Raw genomic sequence first — 17,921 nt, 5'->3', positions numbered from 1 at the left:
CATAGTTACAACAGTGCAAACAATAGCATAATTGATAAAAAAAAAAGACCATGGGCACAGTAAAAATAGTCCAAAGATGTTAAAAGACTAGAAGTTCGAAAGAAACCACCACACAGTTTTCACAAGTCCCCAGGGTCCCGACAGATTCGCCATCCCACGCCGGCAGCAGAAGGGAATACCCCCACTATGGACTTCCACGGTGCCGCCCGACTCAGCCTCGCAGATGCAGCACACACTGAAAGCTCCGTTGAACCCAGCCTCGCAGACGCAGCACACAATGAAAGCTCCATTGAACCCAGCCTCGCAGACGCAGCACACAATGAAAGCTCCATTGAACCCAGCCTCGCAGATGCAGCACACAGCAAAAGTGACCTGACCGCAGCAGACTCCGAGTCTGTTGAACCTCCAAGTCGACGTCCATCCCCTCCGGCACAACTTCTCCGAGCACCATCCTCTGCCGAGCATATGAAGATGGCCCCGTCAACGGCCACCGGCAACGTGACCCCAAGGACTGGGGGCCTGTTCTTCCCAGCAGAGCCCCGGACCTCACAGCAGCAGCAGCAACGAAGAAGGTCTTCCTGGAGATTTCCCGATGTTCCTCCGTGCTCCCACGTCCGTTTTCAATCAATTATGATTGCGCACGTTACCCCACTCCACAAATAACAGATAAATAACGAGATAAAATGTCCTTAAAGTGAGATCATTAGTTGTGGGAATGTCTCAATGGATGGGTAAGTGAGTATAGGTACTCACTTCTGTTCAAGAGCCTGATGGTTGAGGGGTAGTAACTGTTCTTGAACCTGGTGGTGCGAGTCCTGAGGCTCCTGTACCTTCTACCTGATGGCAGCAGTGAGAAAAAAGCACGGCCTGGGTGATGGGCGTCCCTGATGATGGATGCTGCTTTCCTGTGACAGCGTTTCATGTCAATAGCTCAATGCAGGCCGAATCTGCTATGGGGTTTGTAGGATTTTCCATTCTTAGGCATCATTGTTTCCATACCAGGCCGTGATGCACACAGACGTGCACGCAGAATCTAAACCCAGATTGAACATTGAATACAAGGCCGAGAGTGAATACCCGGCACAGTTCGCAATGATGAAACTGCATAAGACGGTCTTGAAAAAAATTATTGGAGTCACGGAATTAAATAGCAGCAGAAGACATGTGACTGCAGATGATGGAACACGGGGCGACATACAGAGGGCTGGAGGAGTTCAGTGAATGGTTGCCCTTTAGGACCTAATCTATCTCAGACACCTTTAGTGCAATCTGCAAACTCTGTGTCTACTTTAGATCATTATTCATTTTCTCTACTCCTTACTATTTTGGGCAGTTGATGGTTTAATGGTTCAGCTAGTAGTATTCTGTCCCACAGTGACCCCGTGACAATTTGACCGCCAGTGTTTGAGTCTCAGAAACAGGCCATTTAGCCCATCATGACCACACCAGCCCATGGGGACCCATCTGTAATAGCCCTGTTTTTCAGCACTTCGCCAGCAGCTTTCTGTATCCAGGCAATTCTAGTGCCTACTTCGACCATAAGACCATACGGTGCAGAATTAGGTCATTTGGCCGATCGAGTCTGCGCCACCATTTCATCGTGGCTGATCCATTTCCCCTCTCAGCCCCAATCTCCCACTTTCTCCCCATGTCCCTTCACGGCCCTGACCTGTCAAGAATCCACCAGCCTCTGCCTTAAATAGGCCCAATGACTTGGCCTCCACAGTCACCTGCGGCAACGAATTCCACTAATTTGTCATTCCCTCCCTGCTCAGAAACAGAACCAGGTATTGATACTGACATATCTTGTGAAATTTGTTGTTTCGTGGCAGAAGTGCGTAGCAAACATAGAAAATAGGATTTTTTTTTAAAAAGTAGTGAGGTAGTTTTCATGGGATCAATGTCCATTTAGAAATCTGATGGCAGAGGGGAAGAAGCTGTTCCTGAATCGCTGAGTGTGTGCCTTCAGGCTTCTGTACCTCCTTCTTGATGGTAGCAATGAGAAGAGGGTATGTCCTGGGTGATGGGGGTCCTGCTGTCAGTATCTCTGGCAAAGTGTTTCAGGTTGAAAAGGACCCTCACAGGTCCCCTTTAAGTGTCTTCCACCTTGCCCCAAATGCGTCGCCTCTGCTTTTATTGCCTCAGACATGGGTACAGTCTGCCCTGCCTGTCTGTTTGCCTCACAGACTGATCTACCTCAATCACACCCCTTATCACTCACCTGTGCCCCAGACAGAAGAGGCCCAGCCTCTCCACTCCGTCCTCCTAACTGACCCGCTTCTCCAGCGCCACCTCAACTTGGAGCCTGCACGTTCTCCCTGTGTTTCCTCCGTGAGCTCTGGTTCCAACTATGTCCCAAGAATGTGCAGGTTTGCTGGGTTAATTGGCCATTGTAAATTGCTCCTAGTGTGTGAATTGAAGGGAGGGAGGGGAGTGAGAGATAAGGTTACAGGGAAATAATTGGGGAATGATATTAAGAGACCATAAGACATGGGGGGGGCAGAAGTAGGCCATTCAGCCCATCGAGTTTGCTCCGCCAGTCACGGGCTGATCCGATTCTTCCAGTCATCCCCACTCCCCTACTGTCATCCCGTACCCTTTGATGCCCTGGCTGATCAAAAGCCTATCTACCTCTGCCTTGAGAGCTGGCGTTGACTTAATGAGCCAAAAGGCCTCCTATATTGTGAGAGAAACTGAGAATTTACCGGGTAGTAGTAACATTTTTCCTCTGTGTTCTCTTAAACCACCAAGCCTGTGGTCCACCGGGAAGCTTACAGCTCAGGTTTCCCTAGAGGCAGAGCAACATGTTCCACGGTGGATGCAGGGGGTGGCCCCACTGAGTTAGGGCCATCTGGCAGTGAGGGGCAGGTGGAGTTGAGGGGGATTGTGGGCCCGGGAGCTTGGTCCTGCCTTCAAGTCGCAGCCTGAGCAGTGCGCAAGGAGAGAGGGGGAAGCTGAGGTCTGTGGGCTGTCTGTGAGCTGTGATGGATCACGCCCGGTCTATCCCTTCTGGGCTCCATCATGGGCTGGTATTTAAATTCTCTCACAGGAAACATTAAAGGTGGGAGAAAATATCTCTGCCTGTCCTGCTAAGCACGTCCCACCCGTCAATGGGTAACACAGAAGGCGAAGAAATGCCATTCCTGAGGAAGGGTCTTGGCCAGAAACATCAGCTGCCTATTCAATTCCACGGATGCCGCCTGACCTGCTGAGCTCCTCCAGCAGTTTGTGTGATTTCCTTATCTTTCAACTGCCCTCCTTAACCCAATTGAAGAGACGAACCTATCCTCACAGCAACCCGGACCTCACCCTCTCACAGATATTCCCTTTGTCCTATCCTCTCCCGACAATTCCAGTGCAGCTTTAAACTAACCTGTCCTACCTGGCACTTTGGCACAGTTTTTGTCTCCACAGGTACTGCATGACCTCCTGAGTACTTCTCACATGTTATTCTTGATCCAAATTCTCAGTTTTTTAAATATAGATTTCCATTTAATATCTAGAGACTTTTAGTTTGAGACAGGGCGTTATAGAGTGGTCACATTGCGTTTGTCTGCCTGTCTGCTGCTTTGCCAAACCACCTTTCCCTACCGGTGATCTGGCACTGTAGAACAGGAAAGGCCCAAGGCTCAAAACCTGGGCCACTCAGTCTAATGAGTCCATGCTGGCTCATGATGGGGCAAGCTAGTCAGCCACTGCCTGGGGCACCCAGGGTGCTGTGGGGTGAAGGTGGGTGAGATGGAGTGGGGAGTTGATTGGGATCGATGCCTGGTTGAGTCCCGCCGAAGGTTTCTTGGCTCGAAACGTCGACGGTACTTTTTACCAGAGACGCTGCCCGGCCTGCTGAGTGTGTGACTCGGATTCCCAGCGTCAGCAGATTGCTGAATGGGACGGGTGGGGTCACTTTTCGAGGGGCAGGCGTAGAGTGGATGAGCTGGACTGCTTTCTGGGGCAAGGGAGGGGGGCGCAGTGGGCGACGACACCTACCCCACCACCCCCTCACCACGCCTACTCACTCACCTCACCCCTACCCCCTCATCCCCACCCCAACCTAAACCACTCAACCCCACCGCACCCTACCCCACCCCAACCCCTTCCTACCCCCTCATCCCCACCGCACCCTACCCTACCCCCTCATCCCCAACCCCACCGCTCCCTACCCCCTCGTCCAGTCGAAGTGGTCAGGACCTGCCGCTGTGCTCTGTGCCCCCAGGTCCCCGGCAGGACGCCCCGGCCCGACGAGGAGGAGGAGCTGGAGGCCATCAACCCGTGCAAGGAGCCGTGGGTGGCCAAGGGCTACGAGGACTACCGCAGGGCCGCCCTGCACGGCGCCCCGGGCGAGCGGGACAAGCCGGAGCTGAGCGTGCACTTCGCCAAGGGCGAGGCGGGGGAGGGCGCCGGCGGCCTGGCCGAGCGCCCGGCCTGTCGGGAACCGCGGGGCTCGCCGGCCTGTCGGGTCCGCGGGGCCGCCGCGGCCGCCGCCTCGCCCTGCCTGAAGAAAGCGGGCGCCTCGGCCTCGGCCTCGGCCGCCGCCGCCGCCGCCGCCGCCGAGGAGGACGCCGCCCCGTCGCGCTGCGTCTACTGCCGCGGCGTGTTCCGCGACCGGGAGAACGGGCGGGGCCGCTGCCAGGACGCGCCCGACCCCGGGCAGCGCTGCGTGCACCAGCTGAGCTGCATGTGGTGCGCCGAGAGCCTGCTCTACCACTGCATGGCCGACTCGGAGGGCGACTACTCGGACCCCTGCTCCTGCGACACCAGCAGCCGCCACTTCTGCGCCCGCTGGCTGGCGCTGGCCGCCCTCTCCCTCCTCGCCCCCTGCATGTGCTGCTACCTCCCGCTGCAGGCCTGCCACCGCTGCGGCGAGCGCTGGGGCTGCTGCGGGGGCAAACACAAGGCCGTGCGCTGAGCGGCCGCCCGGGCAGAGCGGGCTCCAACAAGGCGAAGCGAAGCGAGGCGGGCGCTTTGGGCGGCGGCGGCCGCCGCCCCGCGGAAACGTCTGGACGGCTGCGTGGCGGAGTCTGAGGCTGTGCGTCTGTCTCACCTCAGCCAGTCTTTACTGACCCGGGCACCGGAGAGGGCAGCGTTGGTTTGACTGCACCCCTCGTCCATGGGACACCGGGGGCTAACTTTAGAAGTCAGTCTGTCTTGTGTGATGCACTTAAATAAGGTGGTACCTTGTCATTAGAAGTCAGTTCCCCCCTCACAAACTGACCCCTACCCACCCAGGGTCCGACTGATGGGCCAGCGTCAGAATCTGATTTAATCCTTGATTTGTACCTGGTGAAATTATTCTAATGGATAGCCCGGTTTTGGGAGGTCCTGGTTTCCTCCACTGCTACAGTAACGCGGTTGCCCCTGAGCTCCGGGAAGAGTTCTGTGGAATCCTTTTCCTCGTTTATATACTTGCGGTTCATCTATCTTTGTACAGCAGATCAGTGTGGGCAACAGTGTTCCCTTGTCCAGTGGTTTGGGTCCCGCTCCAGGGACGCGGGCTCTCTCCCATTGTACATACCCACCACCTGGCCCGCCTCTTGCATGAAGGTGCTTTATCTCGGTCTCCCTCCCTCCCTCCGGCAGGCACGCCTACCTCTCCGCCTTCCCCCCCCCCCTTCACACGTGCCCTAAGGTCTGCCCCCTCGTCCCGACCTGACACACAGCTGCAATCGAAGACCGGCGTGCAAGCTCAATAGTCCCTCCCCTCGTCCCACCCACTTTACACCGTGGTCCGCGTGGCGGATTTCCGCAGTGGCCAGAACTGTTCAACTTTCGCTGGAAGTGACGGTGTGGGATGGTGAATGTACCCTTCTTGCTCCTCGCCCACACTCAGTATCAAATTTAATACCACAGTAGGATTTGCTGTTTTGAGGCAGCAGTTAAAAAATATAAATTACAATAATAAATATGTGTATATATATATAATTAAATAAGTAATGCAAAGAGAGCGAAAAACCATTGGGGTCGTTCACATGGGGTTCAACCTTCGCCCATTCCTTGTGAGGTGGCATACATTGGGATCTAACTCTACCCCTTCTTTGTGAGGTAGTATGATTGGATTCAATCAGTCTGCCATCTTGGATGGACCTCAAAAGGTCCTCTCCACTGCCTGGCCACCGAGGGCTGTGGGGAGAGGAGAGGAGGGGAGGGAGGGGCAGATTTGGGATCGATAGGGCTGCTGTGTGAAAGTCGGGTGCAAACTGGGATAGACTGAATGGCCTGCTCAGGGTTGGGTGATGCTTTTCCCCAGTTGCAGTGGGCTACAGAGGCAGCGTGATCCAGATGTGGGGCATTTGGGGATAGCTTGTGGGACTGTAGAAGGGATCTTTTTGATTTGTCTTCGTGGGTTGGTCAAGACGAAACTAGTGGTTTCCCGGTGTGATTGGTGATGGGTGGCTGCTTATAATGTGCAACTGTTTTGAACCTGATCTGCACCTGTACCTCCACTGCAAGGCTCCCCAAATTTGTTATGGCATGAACCCCGACCATTAACCGAGGGGTCCGCGGACCCCACTTGAGTAGGAGGTCCCAACCTGGGTCCATGGACCCATTGGTCCGTGGCATAAGAAGGGCTGGGAAACTGCTCTACTGACTGGACTGGCAGTGTGGGGCAGGAATCCATAGGTACTTGTGACTGCTTGGACAAACCTGGGGAAATGGACAGCTTTTTATCACCCCCCCCCACCTCCCACAGTTGTTTTAGCATCAGTAATGGAGTAATATCTGTAGTGTTGCACACATTCTGTAGATGTGAGGGTTTGTACTAATCACCTTTCACTTAATTCCATCACATTTGGGCCAAACAATAGTCAAATTTCTCTTTTTTTCAACTTGCTTCCCTTTATCCCGATTACTAACAGTTAGACTGAGCATTCTCACACCTAGGTTAATTTTCAGTTAATATTTATATTAATATTTCACTTGTGTTCTTAACATAAGATCTCGGAGCAGAATAAGGCCATTTACCCCATCGAGTCCGATCTGTCATTCCATCATGGTTGATCCATTTTCCCCTCTCAGCCCCAATCTCCTGCCCTTTCCCTGTAACCCTTCCTGCCCTGACTAATCAAGAACCTATCAGCTCCGCCTTAAATCTACCCAATGACTTGGCCTCCACAGTTTCACCACTCTCTGGCTAAAGAAATTCTTCCTCACCTCATCTTCTAAACGGACCTCCTTCCACTGCTCAGTGTTGTTAATCTGTTAATAGCACTCGGTATTTGATAGTAACACCATTAATATTCAGTATGAATCTTTGCTAAACTTACTAATCTTACAAATAATATTTGGTAATAGCAATCTGCTTAACAGTTCTCAGTATTAATGCTTGTTTTCAAAGTGGGGCCAAGTAGTTGAGAATATGTCAAAGATGATTCTCACTTCCAAAATAGAATAATATTTGGAATTCACTAATATTTAATAGAGCTTTTATATTAATATTTGACCATAATATTCTGTACTAAATCAATTTTAATACTCGGTTTGAGTACTCTGGGCTGACTGTCCTTCCCCACGGGAAAAGTGCACAATTCCTCACCGAGGAACGCTACTAAACTGAAATTATGCTTTCCCTCTCTCTCTCTCGTGTGAAAAGACATTGACCTAGAATCCCCTAGAAGCTTCCAGAATGAGAGCCAGACCACAGAGATGAGATGCTACCTTAGTTGTGATGGCTTCTCTCCATGGATGGAGAATAAAGACCCCAGTGCTGATGGTTGAGGCTCCTCTGAAGTGATGTGCCCCAAAGGGATAGTATCCCCGCTGGATTAATTGGGTAACGGTTACGGGAGGGACGGGGTTACATTGCTCCCTGTGGCAGTGAAAGATGTTTCAGGTGCCAGAGCACCAACAGCCATTCTTAGAGTTGGTCTTCAGCTGAGAGTTTGGGACTCGCCCACTGAGGGATGGAACTAATACATGTGTCCAGAGAGCTCTGCTTGTCCTCTAGGAGACCAGATCAGGGTGTTGTTGGCTACTAAGGTGATGGGCTTGTGTTGCACCCACACCTGCATACAAACATGCACCCTCAAACATACTGGTCACTGTTCCCAATGGCTAAATCACCAACACTGATCTGATATCACCATCCACCTGGTCACCCTTAACCCAAACCCCACCCAACGTTCATCCCCCACCCAATACCCTGTCACCCACACATCACCCATCACCCAACCCAACACCCATCACCCAACCACCTCATCAGCCACCCAACACTCCATCACCCATCCAAAATCCATCCCCCACTTGTCACCCACCCAACACCCATCCCCCAACCACCTCATCAGTCACCCAACACCCATCCCCCAACCACCTCATCACCCACCCAACACCCATCCCCCAACCACCTCATCAGCCACCCAACACCCATCCCCCAACCACCTCGTCATCCACCTGACCTGTCACATACCCAATACCCATACCTCACCCAAACCTCATACATCGTCAGGCCTCATACATGCCTTTACCCCCCCCCCCACACACACACACATCACACACACTGACACTCCTGTCCACGCACCTACGCACACAACATACAAAACACTCTCTCACACACACATACACCCACCCACACCCTCATGCACACCTACATGCTCACGTACACACCTTCATACTTATATGCTCACCTCACGTACACACACACTCACCATTGAGATTTGGCAATTCCATGACAGACACACCATCACTCTGACTCCCCCAACCCCTCTGGCACACCCCAACCCCTCTTTGACCCACTCCACACGCACAGCCCGTGTTCATGGACCAGGCCCACCATTACTGACTGACCCTTGACATTGACCCAGACCAGAATAAAGGACCAGAGCCCGTTGATAAGATCGCTATCAAACTGTCCCATCACCAGTGACCCTTTTACCACTAATCTGCTCATCACCAACACAGGGGTCCACCCTATCTCTGATCAATGTCACTGTCCTGTCCCACCACAACTGTCCAGCAGAGATCTTCACCGACACCAGAACAGACATCTCCACACATCCATTACCAACTAGCAGACCATCACTGTATCCACCATCACCAATAACATCACAGTCACCATCAACATCATCATTGTCACCATTACTATCACCATCATCATCAACATCACAGTCACTATCAACATCATCATTGTCACCATTACTATCACCATCATCATCAACATCACAGTCACCGTCAACATCATCATTACCATATAACAATTACAGCATGGAAACAGGCCATCTCGGCCCTTCTTGTCCATGCAGAATGCTTACTCTCACCTAGTCCCACCTACCTGCACTCAGCCCATAACCCTCCCTTCCTTTCCTGTCCATATACCCATCCAATTTTACTTTATACCGAACCTGCCTCTACCACTTCTACTGGAAACTCGTTCCACACAGCTACCACTCTGAGTAAAGAAGTTCCCCCTCCTGTTACCCCTAAACTCTCAACTCATGTCCTCTTGTTTGAATCTCCCCTACTCTCAATGGAAAAAGCCTATCCACGTCAACTCTATCTAACCCCCTCATAATTTTAAATACCTCTATCAAGTCCCCCCTCAACCTTCTACACTCCAAAGAATAAAGACCTAACTTGTTCAACCTTTCTCTGTAACTTTGGTGCTGAAACCCAGGTAACATTCTAGTAAATCTCCTCTGTGATTACAACGCCATCACCATCATCATTATCATCACCGTCACCATCACCCTTATCATCACAGTCACCATCACTGTCTCTTGTCACTGTCATTGTCACCATCATCATTATCATCATCATCATTACCATGACCCTCATCCTCACCATCACCTTCAACATCACTGTCATCGACATAACCATCTTCGTCAACGTCACCATCAACATCATCACTGTTACTGTCATCATCGCCATCTTCGTCACCATCTTCACTATTACAGTTACTGTCATGGTGACTGTAACCATCGTCATCACTGGCACCATCACCGTCTCTTGTCACTGTCATTGTCACCATCATCATTATCATCATTACCATGACCCTCATCATCACCATCACCTTCAACATCACTGTCATCGACATCACCATCTTCGTCAACGTCACCATCAACATCATCATCACTGTTACCGTCATCATCGCCATCTTCGTCACCATCTTCACCATTACAGTTACTGTCATCGTCACCATCATCATCACTGGCACCATCACCATCAATATCACTGTCACCGACATCACCATCATCATCACTGTCACTTTCAACATCACCATCACCGTAATCATCACCATCATCATTGTCATTGTCACCACCAACCTTCAACATCACCATCACCCGCACTGTTATCATCACCAACTATGCTACCATCACAATCACCATCAACGTCATTGTTACCAGCACTGTCAACATCACCATCACCATTACAGTCACTGTAATCATCACCATCACCGTATCTGTCACTATCATCATCATCAACATCACTGTCTTCGTCACCGTATCTGTCATTGTCATCTTCATCACCATATCTGTCACCATCAACACCACTATCACGTCACTGCCACAGTCACCGTCATCATCCTGTCACTGCCACCATCATCAATGCCATCACCATATCTGTCCCTGTCATCTCCATCTTCGTCACCATATCTGTCATCGTCACCGACATCCTTATCACTATCACAGTCATCATCACCATCATTACCTCCGTCACAGTCAACATCACTGTTATCATCACAGTCACCATCATCATCCTATCACTACCACTGCCACCATCTCCATCACCTTCATCATTAGTCACCATCACTGTCATCATCAATGTCAACATCTCCATCAGCTCAAGATCACCAACACCATCACCATAACGATCACAGTCTCCACCACTGTCACCATGACCAACACCGTCGTCATCACCATCACCACTCCACTGTTACAATCCCCATTACCATCACTCCATTGTTCTTCACCAATTCTCCATCATCACTGTCCTCCGGTCACTGACCTACCCTACCAATGTCAAGACACAAACTCCACCCACCATCACTGACTCACTATTCCCAACTCCCCCCTCACTACTCTCCCTTTACTGATCTGGCACACTGTCACTAACTGACCAACGTTGTTCCAACACTGACGGCTTCCATCATCCTCATCCACCTTTTACATCTGGCATTTCACACATCAACAACTTCACCAAAAAATCTATTGGTTGGGCCATCGTCAAACACCAATCCTTTCATCACTGATTGATTATCACCACCCAGACAAACCATCATTGATCTCCATCCCCACCTGTTGGCCCATCTTCATCAGCCAGTCCCACTGCATAATGACCTGTCAACACTAACTGGCCCATCCTCACCAATTTACCTACCAGAAGCACCATGACCAACACATCTCTACCAACTGCCCAATTGTCACACGAACACAACCAGTAGGGAAAGCAACAGGCTGGTAGGCAGAGAGGGTTACAGCATCGGGTCAGGTCATTTGACCCAGCAGGTCCACACCAACCAATGGGCACCTCTCTATATTAATCCGATCTTCCAGCACTTCGTCTTCAGCCTCAGTGATCTGAAGTATTTGTCTAGACACTTCTGAAGCACTGCCAGAAAAACTTTCCACCACTTTCTGCGTTTTCTTCTCCAACTGGATAATTTCTCTAAAAAACTTTTTCTACATTCTCAAACTTCCCACCAATAACACTTGGAAAGCTCCCAAGAATTACAAAGTGCAATTTTTTGTTACCTCCTTCTCCCTCCCAGCTTCTTATCGATTATGGCAGGGTCCGGGCGATTAATCTAAGATCCCTGGCAATATTTTGAGTGCCGTGGACACTGGCAGGCAGGGCTCTCAACGTGCTCTCCCTTCATCAGAAATGGGTTGACGTCCTACCTCACATACTCTGCACGGCGCATCACAATTAGTCTTTCTACAGAAATAATTGAGTTCATATTTTTTTCTGACATGCTCGTGCTCTTTTGACGGTGTCGACTGAGAGACCAGCAGCAAGGCTCCATGTCAGCCGGTTAGCTTCGTGCTACAGCAGTGGGAAAGGGTTAGTTTTATGCGAAGGCAAGGAAATGGCCCGACCAGCATCTGTTCCTCAACCAGCAGCAGCCTGGCCGCAAGAAAAACCTACCTGCGATCCTGTTGGGCACCAAATGGGCTGCTGCGTTTAACACAATAACAACTAAACACTTAGGTAAACAACTAAACCCAAGTCCCTTTCTGCCTCTCTCCCCTTTCAACTTTCTACTTCTTTATCTCTACAGTTCTTTCATGCTTATCCCCTCCCCCTCTCCCTATAGCTTTCCTCTGATTGGTTTTCCACCTGACGCCTCTAGGCCCTACCCCCTCTCCTATCTCTATTACTGGGCTTCGGCCCTCTCTTCCCCCCCCCCCCTATTCCTGATGAAGGGTCTCGGCCCGAAATGTTGGCTACTCTTTTCTCACGGATGCTGCCTGGCCTGCTGAGTTCTTCCAGCGTTGTGTGCGTATTCTTTGATCCACAGCATCTGCAGTTGTATATTTGTGTTTAGGTAGTACCTGACACCCCTAACACACTTTGCAGAGGTGTTTCCTGAGAAAAATATGCAGAAGGGACCATGAATCCAACCCCTAGAGGAGGAGAGAGATCAAGAAGGATATTGAAAAGAAAACAAGGAATAGTGGCTAAATTCTGATGTTCGGGATCTTGGTGTTGCCTTCAACAGTCAAACCTGTAGCTCAGCTGGTGAGTGAAGTCCTTGTTTGTCTAACGGAGTTTAGTTGTGAGTTGGGGTTCTCAATAGTTAACCGGAAGCAATTGATGTCATAGAACTCACCATATACAAATGTCCATGGCATTGGCATTGGCCACCGTTGGTTGTGCACATTGTGCCAACCACTACCCTCTTATATCCACCTGTGTACCCTAGTATTTACCTCCTCACTCACCGTTACGCCGCTGGTGTTTAGGGCAACAATGAAGGTCCCCCCTTTTCTGGTAGTTTTCAGGGCTTCCTTCATCATGACAATAGCTTGGTCTTCACTACTGTCAGTCATGCAAGTCCCTGACTCAGAAATATTGTCCCACACAGATGCTGAAGGATTTTTCATTGCTGTTTCCGTAACTGTTTTGTTTGGCTCTGAATCCCTCCCATGAGCTTCTCCTGTACAATGTCGACCACCTTCTTCCTTATATCTTTGATGTCCATGCTAACTTTGCTTGGTGCCATCCCTTCTCCCTTCCTTCCCTCCCTCTCCCTCCTTCCTCTCTCATTTGTTCTCCTGCCCCCTTAAGTCCTCTTTTCATTTCTTTCTGTTATAACTTCTCCCTACCCATATCAAACTGTACTTTCCCGTTTTCTCTCTAATTGTCTTCCTTTGCAAATCATCTTCATCCTCCCACCTGAGACCACATCTTCTTCATTCCCCTACTCTCTGCTCTCTCATCATTCCCTCCTTCCAACTCCCCCCCCATTTACTCCAGAACACCTATATCCATATCCCACCCTTTCCTCATCTCTCCCCTCACTTGATCTCTGCAAGCCACGCATCAACTCTCCCCCTCCCTCCTCACCTACACCTCCTACCATCTCCCCTCCTCTTACTCATTCCCTCCTAACAACTCTTCACAAATTTCACACCATCCATTTCCCCCTTCAACATTTCACTCCAATCACCTCAACATCCCTCCCTCGCTCTTCCCTTTCATCCCCTCTGCCTCTCCCCGCACCTTATGGTCTTCGGCCTCCTTTGATGCCCATCTGCCTTATTCTCTCTCGATCTCACTCTTTACCCAAACACTAGTCCTGGGAACCCTTTTTTGCTTCCTTCTCACCTCTATCTGCCTCTCTCTTTCTAACCTGCACCTCCCTTATTCATCTTTCATTCTCTCTTTTTATTACTAATTTATCTTCTCTGTCAACATTGAACAGCACCTTTTGGCCCACAATGTTGCACCAAACCATCTAAAAAGTAAATTTTAAACAACCCAAAAACTAATCCCACCTATGTCCATATCCCTACAGCTTCCTCATATTCATGTGCCTATTTAAACATCATTTTTGACTCTACCACCATTCCAGGCATCCACCACTCTGAGTAAAAATCTTACCCTTCACATCCCCTTTGAACCTATTTCATTCACTTTCAGTGCATACCCTCTTATATTAGACATTTCTTATTTTTTGCCCCTTACATCCCTGGTGTTTAGGGCAGCAATGAAAGTCCTCCATCTCTGGTGGTGTTCAAGGCACCCTTCGTCGTGTAAGTAACTTTCTCTCGGTTTTCACTACTGTCAGTCCTGCAAGTCCCGGGTGGAGACACAGGAATACCGTCACACTCAGATGTAGAAGGATTCTTTGTTGCTGTTTCCATAACAGTTTTGTTTTACTAGTCAGGGTTGTTAGCCCGAACCTGGAGGACCGGTGGACCACTCTTGGTCTGGCCTCTGCCTTTTGACCCGGTTAGCATGGGTGACCCTTCTAACAGGCACAAAGCCCTGACTCCAGCCAACATAGCTCTCCAGGTCATTGAGGCATGGAAGCCTGCAACCCCTATGACAAGGTTATGGTCCTCTTGGAGGATTAGATGTTTCTACCCTGGGAAAAAGATACTATCCATTCATTTTGGTCCTCTGCCATTCTACACCCCCAACCTCCCCTGTTGCTCTCTGTGTCTTATTTTTCTCCCCCCCCCCTCACCCGCTGGGTGACTCTCTCCACCCTACTATATACCTCCTTTGCATTTTCCCATTCTACTTGTTCATTCAATGCTCTACATCCATTCCTTTGTCTGGTTTCTTACCTTTAGCTCGAGCTTTTAGGTTCTGTACATCCCTCTCTCCCTTGTCCTGACTCCTCTCTTCCACCATCTCCTGCAGCCCCTGAAGTCCGGCTGTTTTTCTCTGCCATACCATTAAGATGGAAAGATGGCAAAGGAGGTTCTGGGACTTGAGGGACTGAGTTACGGAGAGAAGTTGAGAAGGTTGGGACTTTTTACGTTGGGGCGTAGGAGGAGGGGTGACTCCACAGAGATGTACAAAATAGATAGGAGAGAGTCACACTCTTACGGGGACTCGAGGGACTGAGCTACGGAGAGAAGTTGAGAAGGTTGGGACTTTTTACGTTGGGGCGCAGGAGGAGGGATGACCGTACAGAGCTATGTAAAATTCCAAAGAGCATAGATAGGGTCAGTGTGCACTGACCCTATCTAAGAGGCACTGGGTGAAATCGAGAGCTGGACAGCACTGGTTTGAGTGATTTCAAAGGATCCCGAGGGGAAACCTCTTCTCCCAAAGGGTGCTCAGTGTCTGGGACGTGTTACCAAAGAAAGCCACCTGGGCATGCAAGCCTCCAAACCCTATGTTACACTAACAATAGTTAGTACATTAACAACAGTTTGAAAGTACTTGAGCAGGTACACGGATAGGAAATGTTTAGTGCAGGCATTCCCATCCTGGGGTGCACAGACCCCTTGCTTAATGGCATTGGCCCATGGCATAAGAAAAGTTTGGGAACCCCTGCTTTAGAGGGATGTGGGCCAAAAGCAGGTAAATGAGACTCGCTTAGATGGGTTTCTTGTTCAGCACTGACCAGTTGGGCCGAAGGGCCTGGATCTGTGTCCGCAGCTCACTATCCCTTCGACGCATTCCTCATATTTGAAACTCTAATGTTCTCCCTGTCTCTGTCATCCCTGTCTCACAACTTCTTGCTTACTTCCATCCTGATTCATCAGTTCACTGTGTATTGTCGCGTACTTGCAGTGCAAAGTCATATTGCAGCAAGATGCCGTGGAGTCCACCAACCACCATGTCTGGATATTTGCAGACTGGTGCCAAGGGATATCCCTGCCGATGCCCTTGGGTATCCTTGATGTGATTGGTTATCCTTAGTGTGATGTCTTGGGATATATTTATATTTGGATATCATCTGTGTGATGTCACAGATGATCCTTTGATGCTATTGGTTATGCTTAGTGCATTGTAATCTGAAATTAGCTGGCAGTCAAAATGGCACCTTATCATTTTCAACCACTAAGGCATTTTGTGAATGAAAAATTTACCTCTGACTGTCTCCAATGTACTAAAAGTTCTAATGTACTTTATAGATTTTTGACTTTATCAGTAGCAGAATGCTCAAATGCACATACAGTACTGTGGAAAAGTCTGAGACATGCTAGGTTCTGTACATGGTTTCAGAAGGTGATCTCGACATCATCGAGGCCGTCTAGGATTACCTGGAGAGACAGAAGTGAGACAGGCAAAGTCTGCAGAACTGTGGCAAGTTCTCCAAGATGCCTGGAACAACATACCAGTTGATTTTCTTATAAAACTGCACAACAGGGTACCTAAGAGAATTGATACTATTTTAAAGGGTGCCGGTGTGTGGCCAAGTGGATAAGGCTTTGGTCTAGTGATCTGAAGGTCGCTAGTTCGAGCCTCGGCTAAGGCAGCGTGTTGTGTCCTTGAGCAAGGCACTTAACCACACATTGCTCTGCGATGACACCGGTGCCAAACTGCATCAGCCCTTGCCCTTCCCTTGGACAACGTCAGTGGCGTGGAGACGGGAGACTTGCAGCATGGGCAACTGCCGGTCTCCCATAAAACCCTGCCCAGGCCAATGCCCTGGAAACCTTCCAAGGTGCAAATCCATGGTCTCTCAAGACTAACGGATGCCTAAAAAAAAGGCAAAGGGTGGTCACTCTGGGTATTGATTTGATTGAGCTCTTTGTTGTTTACTGCTCTTTATGGTAAATTTTTCGATGTTTCAAGACTTTTCATTGTTTTTGAAAGCATCTTCGCTTTCCAGATTTTTTTTTTACAATGGCCTTAGACTTTTGCACAGTACTAGAGAAAGTTATATTCCCAGACCCCTCTGCCTGGAATGCATCATCGACTGGTGGGGTGAGAGAGGGAGGGAGGGAGGGTGGGACAGGACAGTGCACCAATCTGCAGCTCCAGGGGGTGGAAGTTCAACCCAGACCCCCCCCCCCAAGGCAATAATGGCGCCGTGATCGGAGGCAGCGCCATCATTTGCAGCTCGAAGGAGGTACGGGCCTGTGATCTGCGCGCTGGACGGTGCGGGGAAAGGGGCACGATGCAACACAAGCCAGGAGCAGCCCGGCCAAACACCGTGGGTAACAATGTACAGAACGCGTCTCACACGTGTCCCGGGACTGGAACGGTGAACTAGGGAACACGTTATTACTTAACCCGTGGGGATCCCTGTGATGGGGGCAGGAGGTGTGGCAAGAAAACACTATATAAGATAATAATTATATGTATGGAGAAAGAGGTATCTGGATTTTGTATATATGATTCGCATTTATCTGAAATTTGCATATAATTGTACTGATTCAACCTTGCACTATGTCAGTCCAGTACCTTCAAGAATCTGAAGGGCGTCTCATGTATTGAAGGTGTTCAACCGATGTTTTTACGATGAACCTTTTGTGGGTTGCAATATAATTTTATTGTCCCATACCTGCTGCTTTGTACACTCTGTATCGTAAAGCCTATCTTGTGTCTGGAGGAGGACCCCGGTGGGGTTGGGGGGGGGATGACTTCGGGCACCTCTGCCGACCCCCTGCTTCGTTGAGCAGGTTTGACCAAGAGGCGCGTCCCTGACACTGTGTTACGAGTCCATTTTTAAAAAAAAACAAAAAGCGTTATTTAAAAATGTGAGTGAGGAAGATGATGGGTTTGTGGCAAATGAAGAAAATTGTATTTAAAAAAAGTTTTTATAATAAAACACATTTTGCACTTGTCAGTTTTTGGCCTCGTTATTCGAGCGGACATTCACCGCCGTGTAAGTGTTCGATGTGGGCAGAAGGGCGTAGATGATTCTGCCCACCTCCCACTGAATGGCTGCAGCTCATGAAGGAAAACATGGCTGTAAACTCCAGTGGGGATTGCAATGGAGAAAGAGTTTGCTGAAGGAAAGTGACCCCTGGAGACACGAGAGATCAGAAGTGTTCAAGGATGGGGGCAAGGAACGGCAT

The 17,921-nt window shown here is 49.7% G+C and overlaps 1 protein-coding gene across 1 annotated transcript in view; it reads left to right on the top strand.

Annotated features, from left to right (window-relative positions):
* The window catches only part of spred3 (sprouty related EVH1 domain containing 3), a 115,494-nt gene extending 97,818 nt beyond the window's left edge, over window positions 1–17,676 (top strand). Inside the window, exon 6 of the mRNA XM_059951314.1 lies at window positions 4,214–17,676. Within this exon, the coding sequence (XP_059807297.1) occupies window positions 4,214–4,906 (693 nt within the window). The 3' untranslated portion in view covers window positions 4,907–17,676. The remainder of the gene's footprint in view (window positions 1–4,213) is intronic.
* Window positions 17,677–17,921: the final 245 nt, after the last annotated feature.

The sequence above is a fragment of the Hypanus sabinus genome, chromosome 26 (genome assembly GCF_030144855.1).
Source record: "Hypanus sabinus isolate sHypSab1 chromosome 26, sHypSab1.hap1, whole genome shotgun sequence".
In the NCBI taxonomy this organism is placed as follows: Eukaryota; Metazoa; Chordata; class Chondrichthyes; order Myliobatiformes; family Dasyatidae; genus Hypanus; species Hypanus sabinus.
This window is presented reverse-complemented; position numbering and strand designations above follow the sequence as displayed.